Below are 20,219 nucleotides of genomic sequence, written 5' to 3'. Positions count from 1 at the left end.
CTGACGTCACTGTGGCTCTACAACAAACACCGGCATAGTTACTGGGCCAAACGAGGCATTCTCTCTCCCCCAGCTCTGCCTTTCTTCGGGAATTTCATCGACATTGTGGCGGGGAAGCCCGGCAGGTGGACTTTCGATGAAAAGGTAAACATTCAGAATGTTAGCCATATACGTTTCATCTTACTGCTACTGTGATATATATATATATATATAATATATATATATATATATATATATATATATATTATATATAGTCATATCACATTACCGTGATTCATATACATACATCGAGCTACAAATGTCCTTTAATATCTAATTCACTCTACCTCGGAATAATATATTTTCATATATGCTTAACCGAAGGGGAATTTTATTAGGCGATAATAGAATTGTCGCCGCCCAGGCGCGAACCTAGGACACCATACAAATCCAGGAACGTCAGTGAAGCTTTTTAAACCCACTCAACCACCGCAAGAGGGTAAAAGCTTCACTGACGTTCCTGGATTTGTATGGTGTCCTAGGTTCGCGCCCGGGCGCCGACAGTTCTATTATCGCCTAATAAAATTCCCCTTCGGTTAAGCATATATGAAAAAAAATATATTAATTCCGAGGTAGAGTGAATTAGATATTAAAGGACATTTGTAGCTCGATGTATATATATATATATATATATATATTATATAAATATATATATATATATATATATATATATATGTATATACTATATGAATATTTATCACATCACCGTGATTCATATAAATTATTCAAGCTACAAATGTCCTTTGATATCTAATTCGCTCTACCTCGGAATTGATATTTTCATATAAGTAAACCGAAAGAAAATTTTTTGGTTGATAATAATTTCGTCCCCTCATGGGATTGAATCACCGTCCAGCAGACAGGGACGAAATCAAGACGACAGTGATGTTAACGATTCGGCTAACAAGTGAGGTTATAAGTTAATACCGATTCTGACCTTACATCACCGTCGAACTCGGTTTACATATATAAAAATATATCAATTCCGAGGTAGAGCGAATTAGATATCAAAGGACATTTGTAGCTTGATATATATATATATATATATATATATATATATATATATATATATATATATATATATATAATATATATATGTGTGTGTGTGTATACACACACACACACACACACACACACACACACACACATATATATATATATATTATATATATATATATATATATATATATATATATATATATATATATATATATATTGAAGTAATAACTTTTTGGCATATTTTTTGAAAAGGAAAAATCTGTACGGCTGATGAGGTCTACTGATCAAGTAGACGAAAGCTCCCGTCTTTTATGTATTTTCAATACACATATTGCATAAGTGTGGATTTTTATTACTTCAAGTTATTCCAGTCACGTTATGGTGATTTTTTTTAAATATATATATATATATATATATATATATATATATATATATATATATATATATATATATAGTGGGAAATTATTACTCGATATCCACTGATTCTACCACAGGATGGGTTTTACCGGACTGTTCCTCCCTCTCTTAACAGTGAAATCTTGAACGCCCTTAGTTTAGGGGGATCAGGTCTATTTCAGATCTCCTTGGGGGGACAATTACCTACCCATTGCGCTATGAGTAAACGTTTTCAACAATGTTGGCAAAAGTTTTTAATGGTATAAAGATTGGAAAGGTAAAAGTTAATGTTTTAAGAGAAAGGCCTTTATAAAAAAATAAAAAAAAAAAAAAAAAAAAAAAGATACTTTCACAGGATACGGAATATTGCAACGGTCAATTAAAGACATATTGCAAGTATGTTCCTGAAGTAATATTTCAGTTTTTCTCATAAAAATATTACTTCAAACGTCATGATGATGTATGTCATTACTTTCTTTCCTTTATGAATTATTTCTGCGCGTTTTTATGTATTTTGCTAGTAACGTTCGGAGAGGGATGTTCTTAAGCAACCTCGTTCACTATTTAAATTTGAACAACTTTGATGTCTCCATTCAACTTAAGGGACAAAGAATGGTACTTATTGGTTATTCTTACGATTGCTTCTCTACAGGTCTACAGAAATTACACCAAAGAAGGCCTTGCCGGGGCATACTTCCTCCTGTCGCCCATTCTCTACATATCTGATCCAGAGATGATTAAGCAAATTTTGGTCAAAGATTTCGATCACTTTTCGGAGAGACAGTCATTCACTTCATTCCATGAAAATGATAAAGCAATGAACGAAATGTTGTTCAATGCAAACGGTGAGAAATGGAAAAGATTAAGAAACCTCATGACGCCTACATTCACGTCAGGAAAGCTGAAGAACATGTTCCACCTTGTCAGTGAGAAGGCTGATTCTCTGAAGGCATTCTGCCTGAAGGAGGCCGCCAAGAAACCTTATGTCAATGTCAAAAAGGCATGTGGGAGGTTTACCATTGACACCATCGCCTCTTGTGCTTTTGGGCTAGAATGCAACTCCTTCGAAGACGAGGATGCCGTGTTCCCTGCGAAAGTGCAGCCATTTTTCGCAGCTGGGGTTCTGAGAATGTTGAAGTTCGCGGCGGTTTCTACGGTTCCATTTGTAACCGGTCTCATAGACTTAGGGGTCTTCCCAGACGAGAAATTCTTCTTCCAACAAGTTGCAGAAGAGACCATCGCAGCGAGAAGGAGGGGAGCCAAAAGGGGCGACTTCTTAGACTTACTCTTAGAGGCACAAGCCAGTGAAGAACATTCTCCTGATGATGAGACCAAAGCAAAGAGTAAGTTCCCTCGTGATGTTGTCTTGCAGGAGGTTAATTACTATGTAAATGCGTAACCATCTATATCCTTGTTTAGGTAAATGAAAAATTCTTCTTGGTTTTCTAGTGAACAGTTCTTTGAAAATTCTAGTCTTCTTAGTCATAACCCGTGGTTGAAAAATATATAGATTGTTTTAAGACGGCCTATAAAAATCTAGATAATTTATCTTTTAGATTGTTTAAAAACGTCGTATTAAAATCTAGCTCTCTGATTAAAATCTTTAGGTTATTGAAAACCGTTTTACAAGATGGTTTAGAAATCTTTGGATTATCGAGGAACATCCCTCCAAAGTCTCGACAGGATTTAGCAACTTTTAGAATGTTTAAAAAGTCCTGCCAACGTAATCAAGTAACCAAATTTGCGAAGAATTTGCCAAAGGGATCTTTGTTAACGGCCTTTCATGTCTTTTTCTAAGTTTATTGTGCTTTTTTATGGTAACCCTAGTGGAATGACACGTCCTGCGTGAATGACCCGTGTTCTTTGTAGCTGACTTTATAATCTATTAGTAGCACGATTCTACTTAAAGATTTGGTTACCATTCTTGAAATGTTCCTTTCTTGAACCAGTTACCAAGTATAAAAAACGAAGAACTAGAATTCATCTTGAGATTTTATTCCAATGTCCTATCAAAACAACTTATTTTTTCCCTCCTTTTTTTATTATTTTTTTTTAGGTCGCATTTAGAACCCTTAGTCAAAGTTGTCTGAACAAACTTAGTAAATGTTTCATTCCTAAAGAACTAAATATATTATATTGTTCTAAATTGATGCAGTAGTATAGGAAGGTATCCTCTTCATTATAAAATAATCGTCCATACCCTAATGTTTTTGGCAGTTCTCGACGACACAACCATAATTTCGCAAAGCATCTTGTTCATCATCGTCGGTTACGATACGACAGCAACGACAATCGCAATTGCTTCGTACCTCTTGTCCAAGAACCCCGAAGCTCAGCAGAAACTTCGTCAGGAACTACAAGATATAATCAGTAAGGAAGGAAAATTAACATACCAAGCAGTCATGGACGCCAAATACCTCGATGCGTGCATTATGGGTAGGTTTAGTATACCGACTGTTATGATTCAGTGGTTTTAATTGAGTTTGTCAGGTATTCATATTGGGAAATGTTAGCACGAGTGTTCGGTAGATATGAAAGTGAAAAAACACTGAAACCTCTAGCAAAATTTTCTAAGCTTAATTGAACATATGTTTTTCTGTAATTAATTTACCTAAAAACATAAGGCCTAAAAAAATTATTTTTTTTATTAAATTTTTTAACAGTTTAATATATACATAGAAACATTCCAGACTTTTATGGTTAGAAAATTCGCCTGATACTACTATTTAATTTTTTTATTATCATTTTATATCATGGCACAATAAATTAACAGGTCTCTACCAAGCGTCAAAGTTCACAAGACACGAAGGCTAGTAAGAGAGGTCATAATAGTTACCCACTCAAAAAAAAAACTCGTTTTCTTTTAACTATCTGTGAGTGAATAATAAAAATCGAAGAGATACGACAGCTCTAAGGCCTAACTATTAAAATATCTTATTTCCCACTCCTTACAGGCATAATTCTGTAACAAACCCAACAAAAAGATTGATAGGATACATTAAATGGTTTACATGCAATGTTTAATAATAGCAATATATAAATCGACATATTTGTACCTTATATAGTCAGCGCACCCAGTAATTTGAGAGTTGATAGATATTGAAAATCAAACATTAGGCTATTATACATATTGAGAGAGCTAGGGTAAGATAAATTTTATATATGTGTGTGTGTGTGTGTGTGAGAGAGAGAGAGAGAGAGAGAGAGAGAGAGAGAGAGAGAGAGAGAGAGAGAGAGAGAGAGAGAGAGAGAGAGAGAGAGAGCAGACGAATTTTGAGAGAGAGAGAGAGCATGATTTTATGAATGTATGTACTTTGTGTTCCAACGATATCATGAATGCTTTGGGTAAACATCATTTCTTGCTCGTTCCAGAGACATTGAGGCTTTATCCACCAGCTCCAAATTTAGAGAGAGTATGCTCGAAGGACTACAAGTAAGTTGGATTATCATTCCTCTTTAGAAACCAAGTCCTCCTGGATGGCCTAAATTAGTTGACTGGAGTTGTCCATGCATAGTCTATATCTTTTTTTGGGGGGGTACGGGGGAGGGGAAGGGAGGATGGAGGGAGAACGGGGACCATCAGTCAATTTAATGCTAAACTTACATTTAAATTATGTAAAATACTTGTCCTAGTTACTCTTAAATTACTCATGAAAAATTAAATAAATGCTTTATGCTGTTATAGCCTGATATCTTTATTTCAAGGGTTAGTTCGCGTTTCCTTTCGGAGCCCTTGTATCTTTGCTTTTGTTATATTGCTACTCTTCTACGAGTAACATGTTCTTTGTTTTCCACAGAAACGACAATCTTTGGACGGCAAAGGTATTTTGTTGGTTTAATGTTATCATTAAATCCCTTTCTCTCTCTCTCCCCATTTTTTATTACCCAAGAATTCCCGGAACGAACATCACTGTCAGGAAAGGAGACATAATCGAGGTCCCTCTTTGGAGTATTCATCACGACGAGAAATACTGGCCAGAACCGGAAGTCTATAACCCAGATCGATTCATGCCTGAAAACAAGGCTAATATTGAGCCTTACACTCACATGCCTTTCGGAGGTGGACCAAGGAACTGCATAGGTAAGATGATGTTTGTAGTTTACTTTTTTATGTTGCCTGGGTAATTATTCTTATTTTTACATAATTTGTATCATTAACTTTTCGTTCATGGGTAAATTTGTTACTATGCACGGCATGGAATCGCCTCTGCTTGGTGTTTCATCTGACGAGTCAAAGTCTGGTCATTTCAGTAGACACCTGCAGGTGGAAATGAAAAAAAATATATCAATGGGGAGTCCTAATATATATTATATATATATATATATATATATATATATATAATATATATATATGTATGTATATATATATATATATATATATATATATATATATATATATATATCCTTAAATCCACGGTGGAAGATGAGTGAAACTGGACACTTTGAACATGTTCACACTGAATCAGGGAGAGGCTGACAAAGGTAGGGCGGGGTTACAGTTTGTTAATCTTAGCAGAATGTTCTTTGAGCAAAAAAGATATGGAAAGAGGATCAAGGTGGAGATATATATTCCTCGTTGGCGTGGCTTCGATAAAAATGGACTCCAACAGATTCCTTTTCCTTTGGTCATTGAACGTGTGGATTATCGATGCCTTATTCCAGTTAATGGCATGGCCTTTCTTAAGCCAATGATCCACAATACCATTATTTGTTAAGCCTCTTGAAATGGCTTAATGAATAATGATATTCGTAAACCTCTCCTTGATTCAGTGTGAACCTGAGAATGTAGAAACTACAAAAGTACTTGTTCAAAGTCCTGTTTCACTCACCTTCTACCATGGATTTAAGGATATCCTTAAGCACCTGTTCCATCGTACTACATTGGATTATATATAATATATATATATATATATATATATATATATATATATATATATATATATATATATATATATATATGTGTGTGTGTGTGTGTGTGTGTGTGTGTGTGTGTGTGTGTGTATGTATGTATGTATGTATGTATATATTATATAATAATGATGCGAATCTTTCACTGAAATTTATGGCAACACCCTTCATAAATGGTGGACTGGAAAAACGAATTGGTTTTCATCCTATCAAGATGTTAAGTTAACCACTTGAAGTTCTTGAAGTTGAGGTTGTCTGTGATCGAGTGTGCATACTTAAGTGCATATATGTAATTAAGTGCGTAATTGTGTAAGTTCAAATTGCACTGTTCGAGACGCGTACAACAACGCTATAGGGGAATGGAATGTAGCTCCCCTTATTTTCAATTTTGAAATGCCATATTTCTCCCTTGTAAAAGGTATGCATTTGTCTTAGTTCATAATTGACATATTGCCGTAATACTTAATAGTGTTCTTTTATGTTTTTACCTTAATGTAACTGCCAATTGTCAAGAACTGTAATGGTGCTGTTACGTAAGTTGCACCATGTGGAGCTTTCATGTTGCAATTGTACCACCAACCATAGGCTAAGATGTGAGATGTTCTTGTAAGTAATGATATTATACTTCAATGCACTACTGTATACAATATTGATATGTCAATTGTCTTGATTTACATTGTGAGGCTACCATTTATTTTAAACCTTGGCATAGGCAAATACAAGTGTACTTCATAGGACTATGCTCCTGTTATTTTCAAAGGTACTGTTTAGTGCTATGAAAACCCTATGCAGTATCCTGGGTTGGCTCCTATTATGGCATCTATAAACAGCTGACGGGTTAAGACCTATCGCATGACTTACATCTATATACTACTTTGTGTTGCTACTGCGCTAGTTATTCCCAAATCTATATGCACATTTATGGTCTTCTAATCTAAAGTAATGGCGGGACCACGCCCACTTTCACCTAGATTTGAATTATCACAATCTAAATATGGGATACAATGTCCGCCTGCATCCTTTGCAATATTCTTGCACTGATATCCGAGTAGTCTATTTCTAAGTGTATTAGTAGATCCAAAAGGAAGATGAGTATTATCGTCTTTGTGTGAATGAGCATTGACATCATCCATTACCTTAAGTATGTCGTCACATTGTACATTGTAAGATAAAGTGACACTGTAACTCTTGGGAAAGGGCCTTTTCTAAATATTGCGTATTACTGAGAGCTTTCTTACAATCTGTCTATCAATATATATATATATATATATATATATATATATATATATATATATATATATATATATATTAGTATATGAGTGTGTTCGCGCTTGTGTTTGTGTTTCAACTCACCCAGTGAGCCTGAATTCCAAACTCAGTCGATCATAGACGTGAAGTCAATTAATACGTTTCTTCTGTTTTCAGCAATGCGGTTCGCCTTGATGGAAGCAAAGGTAGCACTATCCACGCTGGTTATGACATTTGACATGAAAACGGCTCCAGGTTTTAATGATATGAATCTGGAAAATGGTGCATTCCTTATCATGCCTTCGACCGTGAACCTGGTACTCGAACCTCTGAGGGAAGAATGAAACTTGTTGCGGCAAACAGGGGACTACTGCGATACCGAAATGATTATATATTTATCGAACCCAATTCTTATTCTTATCAAGGTTTCTGGTGATTTGTTAAATTTAAGCTGAAGGGCGAAAGTGATTTGATTCATTTGACTGTTATGAGAATTTACGATGATTTGTGAGATTTAGAGTCAATGCTTGAAGGCATTTCCGACTACAAAAGTTTAGTAATCAATGTTTTCTGTAGTGAAGACAAGTTTAATATAGTGCACTACTGCAAGTGTCTATGCTGAGATATAGAGAGTATGAATTAAAGTTTAATGGAGATTTTTATTGTAATAGGTCATTGCAACTGTGCCATTATTTTTCATAGCGACAGGTAACTATTGTTTTAAAGGTTTATCAAAGTACACAATATATATATATATATATATATATATATATATATATATATATATATATGTGTGTGTGTGTGTGTGTGTGTGTGTGTGTGTGTATGTATGTATGTATGTATGGTGTGGATGTATGTATGTTAGTATGATGTATGTATGTATGTTATGTAAATGTATGTAGTATGTATGTATTGTATGTATGTATGTATGTATGTTATATATATATATACATATATATATATATATATATATATATATATATATATATATATATATATATATATATATATATTCAACGCTGTACCTTCGGCATTGGTAAGCACTTTTTAACTGGTAATATCATCAATTATCAGGTCATGATCACTTCTTTAGGCACTGTATAACACTTATTAGTACTAAATATACCGACCAGTAACTTGAATATCGTGTTATTCCATCATGCTGATGCTTCTAAATGAACAGACAGGAAATCTTGTAAACATAATAAGGACTCTGTGCAACCAACTGAGATAATACTGAATTAAATCCCAGTGAAAACGGACAGTGAAATTTGAAATGTTTGTAGTACCTAGTGTGAGGAGAATTTTAAGGAGGTAAATTGAATTATGACTTATGTTTTCATTCTAACGCAAAAATCAGTTATTAATAATAAAAGAGAGTTCAAATTGACTGGAAATATAAATCTTGTCTGAAAAGTTTTATTTCTGCATAATTTGACATAATCGGCAACTAATAAGCGGTTCCAGAACTTGACCCTCTGGGTTACAAGCATTTCATACATAACGGAACTGAAGACAAAGTCTCTACTAACAAGAAATCTGATGGAAATGAAAGAAAATGTTACATTAAAACGAAGTCTAAAATCCGTCCAAGAAAGGTATTATAACAAACAAATATTTCCAGCCTTTTAGTGAGAGAAAGCTGAGAGAGCCTCGATTGATCTAGCATCGATAACAGTATAAATATCTTCGACAATACTAACCGCAAAGATTACCTAGCATACGAGTTTCTTAAAATTTCTAAAATAATAACACCACTTTAAAAAAGATAAGATGGAACCGTAATATAAACCAGAATGTTGGCGATCTCAGATCCCTCAACTTATTCTGTTCTCTCTGATGTTCAGCTCGAACTCACTTTCAACTCGCCCAGTGGAGCCTGAATTCCAAACTCAGTCGTGCTGTTTATCTGTTTATATCAACATAGTATTTAAAAACAAAATTCTCTCGCCTTGACTTTAATAGCTAAGGAAGTCATGGTGTATTGTCTTTCACTGACAAGGACTAATTTCATAAGAAATTAGTTATATTGTTTGTACCTCCTTCCCAAGTAAATAGCAAATAAGAAATTACTGGTTACCGCTGGAAGCAAGCGGCCTCTTTCATTTTGTGAGTGATAGGACAACCTAACCTAGCCCTGTCAACGATTCGACAGATTCTAACTCAGTAAGATGAAAATACCACAAGTAAGAAAAAAGAAGAACGCAATGGATTATGAAAATGAAAGACTAAAATATCTAGACCTAAATGTAAGAAAGGTAAAGTAGCTTAAGGAAAAATAATGACAAGGAAACATTAGGAGTTGGGAAAAAGTCATGGAAAAGAGAAGTGAGAGGTGGACAGACAGTACGCGCAAGAAAAGGAGTGTATATAAATTGCTTTACAGTACATACTACATCCGCCTCAGTGACGATGCGCCCAAAGTCCATTCGCCCCTTGAGGCGAATCTGCTTCATCGGTAGTTGATGCACCCCAACTGCTCAATATTGAGTTGTTACGCCCCAACTCGCAATTAAAAAAGAATATTACACATTGGATGCAGTAAGGATAGTTTCCATATATGAAAAATTCTTTATTGCATACTCGTCATGAAAACCTCTTTATTGCATATTCGACAAATTATGTTCTTGTGCCCCTAATCAGTTTTTAAAGGAACTCAATTTGGAAGATAAAATTAACACTCATAGGATGTAGTAATAATGGTTCTATATTCTTTATTCTTTATCACAAATAGTGGAGCTCTACAGAGCCTCTTTCCTTAATTAATTAAATCTATCATACAAATACGAAATAGGAAATACTATATGAAATATTGTAAAACTAGCCTCTAAATAAAAGGAGACAACATAAAAGGAGACAAAACAGGATGAACAGATTAGAACGGTACAAAACAGGATCAGTGTACCTATCCTAACAATTATGCAAACGGGCCTGAAGTGTCCTATATGATTTTCTCCGGATGCGCTTGATTTTCCTGTCAGGCACTAACTTAAGTGTCCTATCAATATCTTCTACTTCTTTTAGAACGTTAGTTAGGACATAGAATGGTAAATGGCCTTTTTCCGCATGACTGTTGAGGCGGTTGTGCCACCCTTCCACATCATTGTTTTCCCTTACATTTTGCTTGTAAACACTCCAGTTAGCAGGGGGAAAGACTGTGAATGTGATCCACTGGTTGCGAATGTACACAACAAGAGTAACCTCATAAGGCTGGTTCGAATTGTTTGAAATTATTCGTTCAGCCATTGATCCGAAGTATACTTATGTAGAATTTGCATGAGAGTTGGGCGCAACGACTTGGTTGTAGGGCGCACTGGGGCGCATCAACTTCCCCACGAGTATATATGTGCCCCAACGGGGCGAATGGACTTGGGGGCCCATCGTCACTGGGGCGGATGGACCTGCTACCGATAACTACAGGAAAAGGCTGGAGGGTGACCAATCAGAATGTTTAATATATGAAAAAGTAAATAAGAATTTAAAGCATAATTTCTTCGCTTTATTAGCAGTAGGTAATATGAGAAGCAGACCTGGTTTTATGCAATAGTCTTACAGCATAGATTACAACGCACGAATTACTAAAATCTAAATTTTCACAAATATTTCTAATAAAAAAATTGAACAGGAAAATATTTATCAAAAGCCTATCGTACCTGTTTGCACTTGTGAGGAGCCGGTAAAAAGAAACTCTTCTTTCCTACTACGACATCTACTTAAAAATTTACGTCGTGACTCGTGAATAAGCTATCCCATGTGTCAATTTTAGTTGTGATCCGACAAAAACCAGGTTTTCGTAACGGGGTTTTCGTAAGTGTTAGTGACCTTTTATTTTTACTACTGAAATATGCGTTAACCCTCGAATTCGTAGCCCAGTCAGCCTAGAAGGACACGACACGGTTGATTAAAGTAATGCCTCGGGGGTGTTAGAGTACTAGGCTAGGTATTTTACTTATGGACTACTACCTAGGCTGAAACTTGATACCCACATCGCTGGCATTTCTTTGTTTTAGCAATCACCACAGTAGAACTATAATACCAAATATGCTTATCTTCCCTAAAAAGTAATGGTTTCTGACACTTAGGGTAGATCATCACAGCAGGCCACGCAGGCCAGCTACCATCAATGCAAGCCACCTCCTCGAAAAAGTTACAATTATAACGCGTCCTGACACCCGAGATGGGCATCAGTCGCGACTTGTTGTTGGTGAGAAACGGAGCTAAAGACCTCTACTCTCCTTTCGAAGTAAGTATTTTCCCCAAAGTTAGAAATTAAGGCCAAATTTTAAGATTTAAACAGATTTAAACAGAGGGTACTGAAACGGTCTCAAACGTAGTGGAAACCTCACCAAAACGCCGTTCAACATTTTACTTACAACTCGAGGTATTTAGAAGATTGACGCCATCTCGATGTTTACGGAGTAGCTTGTGTCAATAAACTAACCATTTCCTGTGATAAATCCGCACACCACTTGTACCCACAGACGCTGGAGCACTTTTATCACAACAATCGAACACGATTTCTCATCAACAACAAGCCAGGCGTAAACAGCTGTTGGGGGTAGAAGATGGACGAAGAACGTGCTCTTGGCTAATTTTTAAATAAGTAGTAAAACATCAATATTTTACATATTTATGATGATTAATTTGAAAATATTCGTTATTGAAAAAGTAACTCGACTCTGACTCAAATTTAAGTAATTATTTTTCTGAATTAGAACGTTCTTTCAAGTTCTGTATTATGACGTTCACGACATCTTGACTTTCGTACCTATTGTAAATAATTGCTATACTCAACTGTCATTGCAGAACAGTTTACCAGTTATTCGTGCAGATTGTTATCAGCTATACATGTAATTGTTATAATCGTAATGCGCATATATATCTTTATTATTTACTTTTTGGATATATGAAGATGTTTTACTGCTGGATTATCGCCGTAGTGTGACGCAATCGTTTTCGGTCCATGGGCCTCTGTCTGTTTTCGCACCATAAGAAATTATGGGGCCGAATTTGCAATGACCAGAAAGTCGTTAAAAGAGGAAAGTTAGCATTGAGGGGCATATGTTTTGACTGAGAAAAATACAAATTTATTCAATAGCTAGCTTGTAAAAAATACTTGGTTATAAAAACTTGATTGACAACTAAGCAGCATGTCTACTATGGGTTTTCAGAGACAGTGCAAGCACGTTTTTGGGCAATACCTATTTCTGTAACGAACACTCGTAACAGAGCGAGATTTTTCTTCTTTAGTGCATTTACCCCCAGTGCCGTAATTATAAGGGTATCGTGAATCACTAATCGTAAGAATAACTACACTTGTCCTTGTACTAATAGACCAAAACTCCATTATCCAGAAATGGATAGGAACACACCAGTAAACAGCTCCACCTACCCTCTCCCCCCACCTCCACCGCCACCCACCCCTGTCCTTCTTCCTTCCTTCACCTTCCCTCTCTCTCTCTGAAAGTTGTTGCAGTTTAAACTTATTTTCTATGATTTTTCCATCTATCTATCTAATAATAGTAGTTTCACAATTGTTGGGGATATATCTACAACGAGTTCACTCGGTTGTTACCTGCCCATTGACCGATATATTTATCACTGATCCACTCAACTCTCTCTCTTCTCTCTCTCTTCCCTCTTCTCTCTCGTCTCTCTTCTCTCTCTCTCTCTCTCTCTCTCTCTCTCATCTATCTCTCTCGTCTCTCTCTCTCTCTCTCTGTTTCTTTTATCGTAATTCGAAAAATGAACAAGAAAATAATATTTATACTTGTATAGCATTAATAAATACTTTCAAGTTTTTAATTGCAGTCGTAATGATGAATGTAGGTGCATCTACTAGTTGCTCGCAAAATAGTTAAGCAGGACATAGGTATGTAAAATTTAAAAAAATGAGAGAGAGAGAGAGAGAGAGAGAGAGAGAGGTGAGAGACGAGAGAGAGAGAGAGAGAGGACGGAATAGGAAGGGACATTAAAATACCTGGAAATGAAAATCCCTATAATCCAATAATTATAGCTCAGGGTTTGTCTCGAAAACCATTCAAAGGTCTGTCCACAAGTGTAAAGTTGTTTTGAAAATTTGGCAGACATGTCTCCTCATAGCAATTTTATCATTATTGCATTACTATGACAACTAGAATTCATGGAAACAGTTTATAATAATGGAACGGCGTATGTGTGAAGCCTCACTAATGTGGCAACGATGATTTTGCCATTCTTAGCATGCAAACATTAAAGCTGCAAACATTAAAGGTTACATTTATTCTGGCATACGATTATTTAAGAAATTCAAAATACTAAATAGACTGAAATCAATGAAAAGTGCTAGCAAAAACAAAAAAGCAAAAAAAAAAAAAACGTAGTCGTTCCTCTATGCACTTTTCCGTATTCGTTCCTCTATGGTTTTCGGCAGCCAGATGTACGAAAACGTTAGAAACATTTGATTTATCTACGTTAGAAATATCTGTAATTTTTCGGGGTAATTTGGTTGCAAAAAAGGGATAATATACATGAATCAAATCAAAATTTTTAAATAACAATGTAAATTTAAACTAAATAACGAGTAAAGTAAACAGTTTAGGGAATAACTTTGCAGTTTCCGGTTTCCGTCAGTCGCGTAAAAACTGTCGTCGTCTGTCGTCGTCTGCTGTTTGTAATTGTGTTTATGGCGCGCTGCGCTTAGAAACCAGGAACAGCAACGGGTTTAAAGTGCAATGTGGAGTGAACTGAGACCAAAATGTATAATAACAATCAAATAAGCACTGTGGAGTTTCAGTTGTGATGGCAGTAAGGATAAAAAACGCCGGATTACAAGGTAAGAATGAATTCAGTTCCAACCATAACCCCAAGGGAATAACAAGTTTCATACTTTCACTAATATAGGCAACAAAATGTGTTTTGTTCATGAAACTTACCTGACCAGATAGATATATAGCTGTATTCTCCGAAGTCCCGACAGAATTTCAAAATTCACAGGCACAAAACGCAGTGGGCGGCCAAGGTGGTGGGTACCCATAGCCCGGCCCTGGGGTGGGAGGCTCGGATATCAGGAACTATTCCCATTTTCTATTCATATTTTTTCTGTCGCCGGTCGGTAAACAACTGTTTTACAGACCCTCCGCCTAGGATTTTGAAACTTCATTAGCCGCTTAAGTATCCTAATTATTCTTACGATTATTGACTTGGATTTGTGGCTAGGCATATCGCTATCGTAATTTTTCATTGCATTTGATGTCTGAGGCTAGTTAGCCTAGTTTCAGATTTTTGTGTCTGCATGGGGGATGGTGAAGCTACCGGAACTTTCGGTAGACACTCGCTTAGTGTATATGGCGTTTTACTTGTTTTTTTTTTTTCTTTGCATAAGTTCAATGTAATTAGTGTAATGTGTGACTGATTACGGAAGAAGAAGTAGGATTCATGTACGCATTTTAGAGCAGTGTTAGATCAGGAGTTTTCCTCCACACAGTAAACAGAAGTTAGAAATAATGAACCTTCTAACCTCCTGTAGATTTTATTTTGCCTAACCCTGTGGTATGGCTTACGGGCCTAGAAGAAGTGTCTGCTAGAGGATTACATCAAGTAATCTTAGACTAAAGTGCTCGCTCTCCAATCAGTGTTGTGAAGTGTAGTGCCCCATTGTGTTGTGGAGGGGGCGTCAGATCGGCCCCATAATGCCTCTAGGCCTGGACCTCTGTCGGACTCCCAGGACTCAGGGAGAGGGCATGTCGAAAGCCGCAAGAGGGTTACGGGGGCTCCCCACCGATCTGGCGTCCCTTCGGCAGAACCTGTTTGACGCTTCCCAGGCTGCTAAAGATCGTGCACGCGCACGAATCTTGAAGGATTGCTTCTCGTCCTCCGAGGCGTCCTCCTCCCGCGCAAGGGTTTGGAGCTCTCGGAAGGACTCGCGCCCTCTAAGAAGCTTTAGAGAAGAGGACGCTTCACGTCCTCTCTCTCGTTAGGAGGGGAACGTCAGATCGGCCCCATAACGCCTCTAGGCCTAGACCTCTGTCGGACTCCCAGAAACCAGGGAGAGGGCATGTCAAAAGCCGAAGGAGGGTTACGGGTTTTTTCATGCTGATCTGGCTTCCTTTCGGCAGGTCCTGTTGTCGCTTGGCCCGGCTGCCGAAGATCGAGCACGTGCACGAAGCTTCAAGGGTTGTTCTCGGCCTCCGAGGGCATCCTCCCCACACAGGGTGGGCGGGGCTCTCGGAAGGACTCGCACCCCTAAAGAAGCTTTAGAGAAGAGGACGCTTCACGTCCTCTCTCTCGTCACGAGAGGATGAGGAGTAAAGAGACCACATTTACCCTTTTAGAAGAATGCACTGGCTCTTTTTCTAAGGGACATTTAAGGAGGCTCATTCATCTTGCCAGAAGAGTGATTTGAGCCTCCTGCGAGTGAACGCTCATGTATATATCATTTATACATTATTAAGGAGGCTCATTCATCTTTCCAGAAGAGTGATTTGAGCCTCCTGCGAGTGACCGCTCATGTATACATCATTTATACATTATTAAGGAGGCTCATTCATCTTGCCAGAAGAGTGATTTGAGCCCCCTGAGAGTGAAAGCTCATGTATACATCATTTATACATTATTAAAGAGGCTCATTCATCTTGCCAGAAGAGTGATTTGAGCCTCCTGCGAGTGAACGCTCATGTATATGAACGCTCATGTATATATCACTTGTACATTATTAAGGAGGTTCATTCATCTTGCCAGAAGAGTGATTTGAGCCTCCCTGCGATGTGAACGCTCATGAAGTTAGAGCTGTTTCAACCTCGCTAGCATTCCAAAAGAATTTGGTAATCAAGGACATTCTTGATTCCACCTTTTGGAGGAGCAACTCGGTATTCGTCTCCTCTCCTCATGGCGCTCCGTATACGTTATGTAACGTTTCGCTTTACTTCGAAAAGCAAGCTGATAAGTTGACGGCCGGCAAGCTGCTTTGCACAGTCAAACAACTTATGTCTCTGGTCGGCATAAGAAGGGCAATTTAGACGTGAGGAAGCTTTTGGAGGTGCTCGACGTCCTATAAGTAGAGACATTCTCCAGGACGCTTCGGCAAGCACCTTGCGGAAGACGAAAGCCATACGTCTTCCTTTAGTGTTCACACTCTTCAGGAGCAGCGTGCGGCTCTCCATGGAGACTCGCATGAGGACGTCCCTTAAAAATATTCAAACGTTATACGCAAAACGCGGTTCGTCATAACATTGAGATGTTGGCAAGGTCGCTCGCCAGGACGCCTCTTGGCGGGGCCTTGCATGCATCAAGGCGCTCAACGAGTTCCTCTCTGAAACGTCGTTCAGAAGACTTGGTGTTCTCTGCTCAGACACGCTCGTAGCTAAGCAGGACGTTTTTTGAGGACGCTCAGCAGGACGCTAAGCAGGACGCTTTGAGGACGCTCGGCAGGACGCAGGACGCTTTTCCAGACGCTTTTGGACGCTTTTGTGCACATTCGCCAGGACGCTTCGGTGGAAGCTCGGCAGGACGCTTTGCGGAGAGAAAAGACTTGTAGAAGGCGTTTTATTTGCTGTTCAGGACGTTTCTTAGGACGCTTGACGCTTTATAAACGCTCGTCAAGAGGAGGTTTTTTCAGGACTCTCCACAGGACATTCCTTACAGAAATTTTTAAAAAGGATTCGGAGTTAGCGGAGAGACATACCCGAATTTTTCTTCGATCCCTCTTTCCTCTTCATCGATTTCTCTGAGAATCGGGAAGGGATTATATACTCGGATTCCTGGGTGACTTTGTCCGTCAGTTTAAAGGGTTTTCCCCTATTAGCAAAGTGCTAATAGTTTTGTCTAGTAAGGACGTTTTTCCCCATTGTCAAGATACTAAACGTTTTGTCATTTAAGTGGGGACCCCTCATAAAATGGGGTAGTTCTCATTGACATAGATTTTTAACGTTTTTTATCGTTTAAGCGGATAAACTCATTAACAAATTTCGAAGAGCTCTCATTCATTTTCAGAGGCTCATCCGGGGAAGTAAGAAAAGACTTGTAGACTAGATCCAGGAGTCTTATGTCCAATATCATAAGAACTTTGAACGGTCCTTTTCGATCCTCGGTTCTCTCTTGATGATCTCTATTCGAATATTACTCCCTTTTCTTGGCAAAGAGTCAAGGAGTTCTTTTAAAAAGTCTCATTCATTAGAACGTGGACAGTCGTTTTCCTTTCTTTCTCTCTTCCTCGTCGAGGAAAGATGTAGTAGAGAATTCGATGTTCAAATTACACAATACTTACGTAGTTTATCTTGCGTCATTTTGCTAACGCCATGGGTTCAGTCATATACGCATATAGTATTTACCTCTGCGGATAGAAGCCGAAAGAACTGTTGTTCTAATGTATTTATTTGACACTCCCTTCAACCTTCCAAGAGTTTTCGGAGTAAGATAACTATTCAGGTATTGTTACGACAACACCAACTCAGATTCTGTATTTAGCGAATTTTGTTTCGTTTAAATATGCCTGCTTGAGAGTTTCCTTTTGCTCGATAATTTCATACCTATCCCCTTCGTAAAAGGAGTAGCTGGCAACTCAGGCAGATAGTGCGAGACGATGAACAAGGCTGCTGTTACTGTGATGTGATCTACGCAGTACCGGCTAGCTCGGTGTCATGCGCGTTTGGTTGCGTCTCTCTGCAATACAATCATGGATTTTAGCCTCGGGTTGAGGAAATTTCTAGAATTTCTAGTAATCATGAATGAACATGCCTTCCGTTTACTTAGAAAATTTCAACAAGATATCTCTTATACTTGTTCGGTGCGGGTTTACCGCACGGTAACAGATCTCTGTACGAATCTACCGCGCATAGCACTATAATAATGCTCTCCTGCTTATGCAAAGTGCAGCCTTATTTAGGGAAGGGAAGGAAGCAGGCTGAGTGAGGGAATGGATGAGTTTGCTGGGGACCATTTCCTCGCTGGAGAAGCTTGTTTTCCCTGAATAAACAGCAATTCAGACCTCTACAATTTTTCCTCACGAAGAAATTGGAATAACATCAAAGATCTTGTAATAATTCTAATTTTCTCTCAACGGCTTGAGGATCACCTCGGGTGATAGCGAGAGGGTGCCAGACATCCGAACAGAGGAACAGATGTTCTGGCACATTGTCTGAAAGAATTGGAAGCCAAATTGGTCGGCTCTCCAGTTCCTCGAAGGGTGAGTTTGGATCGAGTGGCCCAAATCATCTCGGATAATTTCTCAGCTCTTTCATAGCTCAAGAACAGAGAATTGGTTATGGGCTGGGCACGGAACGTAACGGTCCTCAAGAGGTTCGTTAAACTAGTGCACGTCCGTGCGGGTCTTCTCGATCGAAGGCAACAACTACTGACGTCTGAGTAATCCTCACTTAGAAGTATTTCGAAAGTGAGGAGAGACTGAGGGCGTCCTTTCGTTAAGTTTTTCGTAATTTTGAAGACGAAGGAGCTTCCTCTTAAGTTGTTCCCTTATTCATGATCCTAGAGGATTTAGCTTTAGTCGCCACATGTTGGCCTCTAAGAGGTTGGATTCACAGAGGTCAGGTAATTCAGAGAATTGTCCAAAGACCCTTCCCGAGAGAATCGGTGTAATCTAACTTCGTCACTTAGTGAAGTATCTAATATCTCTCCTCTCTGAGTCTGAAGGCGTTCAGACTATCGAGAAGCGATAAGATCTTCTAGATTAATGGCAGTCTCTTGGCCAAGGCAAAGCAGTGCTGCCTATTTTCAGTGTTCAATCGGAGCGGGCCGTTTCTGGATAGTGAAGGGAAATGACTGTTCCTCCAACTCGACCTCTGTGAATTTCTTTATGGTTCTATCTTTCCGTATGAAGTACGAGATAAGATAGAAGTCCTAACTATTGTAGAATATGCAAATAGTTGTTGACGGCCTCTAGGCTCAGAGATTCGGTTCTGTCAAACAACAAAGCTTCACGATCTTTGAGGTCTGGGGAGATCTTGAAATTCTCTGGATCGCAGGTTCCGGCATGGAACTTAGACGTAGTCCGAGTTTCTGATGCCAAAAGCATTTCGAACCTATCCTTTCTGCTGCTAACTTAATACACGTGACCAGAAAGGCTAACATTCTAACCGCTCTAGCCACGGCAAAGAGGGTTAGTGAGCTTTTAGCTATTCATCAGAGGTTTTAGCTTTAAAGGACATAATGCGGTCTGTCCTCTAAGCCTTCCGTTCTTGATAAGAACGAAAACCTGTCTAACCCTTGACCCGAAGGTTTGGAGACCAAGGGTATGGCACAAATTATTGGGCAAATGCATTAGAGAGTCCTGTGCCCTGTCGGGTCTCTCAAGTTTTATCTTAATAAAACTATAGTAAGTCGAGGTCAACGGACAATCTGCGGTGTTCCGTAAAAGACCAGACTGGTTCATGTCCAAGAACACCCTGGCATTATAGTCAAGGAGTTCTTTTAAGAAGTCTCATTCATTATGTTTGCATAAAGATTTGAGATTTTTTCTTAATATGAATGCTCAAGAGGTGAGGGCGCGGCCTCGGAGCATTTCAACAGAGCATGACACTCAGTAAACATCCTGAGTGCCACGCTTTAGCGAAGCAACTCTGTGTTCGCTTCACACTCCCGACGGGATGTGAAGACGACATTTGAGATCTGTAAGTCGCTAGGACCATACATATCCG

General features: G+C 38.3%; 2 protein-coding genes across 4 annotated transcripts in view; both read left to right on the top strand.

Moving 5' to 3' along the window:
• LOC135226579 (cytochrome P450 3A2-like) overlaps positions 1 to 8,357 on the top strand; it is a 14,296-nt gene extending 5,939 nt beyond the window's left edge. Inside the window, exons 2-7 of the mRNA XM_064266269.1 lie at positions 1 to 144; positions 2,087 to 2,777; positions 3,652 to 3,870; positions 4,807 to 4,867; positions 5,325 to 5,515; positions 7,768 to 8,357. The exon at positions 1 to 144 is cut by the window's left edge and continues 38 nt beyond it. Of these exons, the coding sequence (XP_064122339.1) occupies positions 1 to 144; positions 2,087 to 2,777; positions 3,652 to 3,870; positions 4,807 to 4,867; positions 5,325 to 5,515; positions 7,768 to 7,934 (1,473 nt within the window). The 3' untranslated portion in view covers positions 7,935 to 8,357. The remainder of the gene's footprint in view (positions 145 to 2,086; positions 2,778 to 3,651; positions 3,871 to 4,806; positions 4,868 to 5,324; positions 5,516 to 7,767) is intronic.
• A 2,908-nt stretch (positions 8,358 to 11,265) lies between these two features.
• The window catches only part of LOC135226540 (tetratricopeptide repeat protein 4-like), a 119,819-nt gene continuing 110,865 nt past the window's right edge, over positions 11,266 to 20,219 (top strand). For 2 of the 3 annotated variants that reach the window (XR_010317244.1, XM_064266205.1), the window contains exon 1: positions 11,266 to 11,397. The gene's annotated coding sequence lies outside the window, so the exon portion shown is untranslated. Of the gene's footprint in view, positions 11,404 to 20,219 lie in introns of all 3 variants that reach the window. The other variant, XR_010317248.1, reaches the window with a different exon arrangement.

Source organism: Macrobrachium nipponense, chromosome 20 (assembly GCF_015104395.2).
Source record: "Macrobrachium nipponense isolate FS-2020 chromosome 20, ASM1510439v2, whole genome shotgun sequence".
NCBI classification, from domain to species: Eukaryota; Metazoa; Arthropoda; class Malacostraca; order Decapoda; family Palaemonidae; genus Macrobrachium; species Macrobrachium nipponense.
Note: the sequence above shows the minus strand (reverse complement) of the source record. Positions and strands in the feature narration are given on the sequence as shown.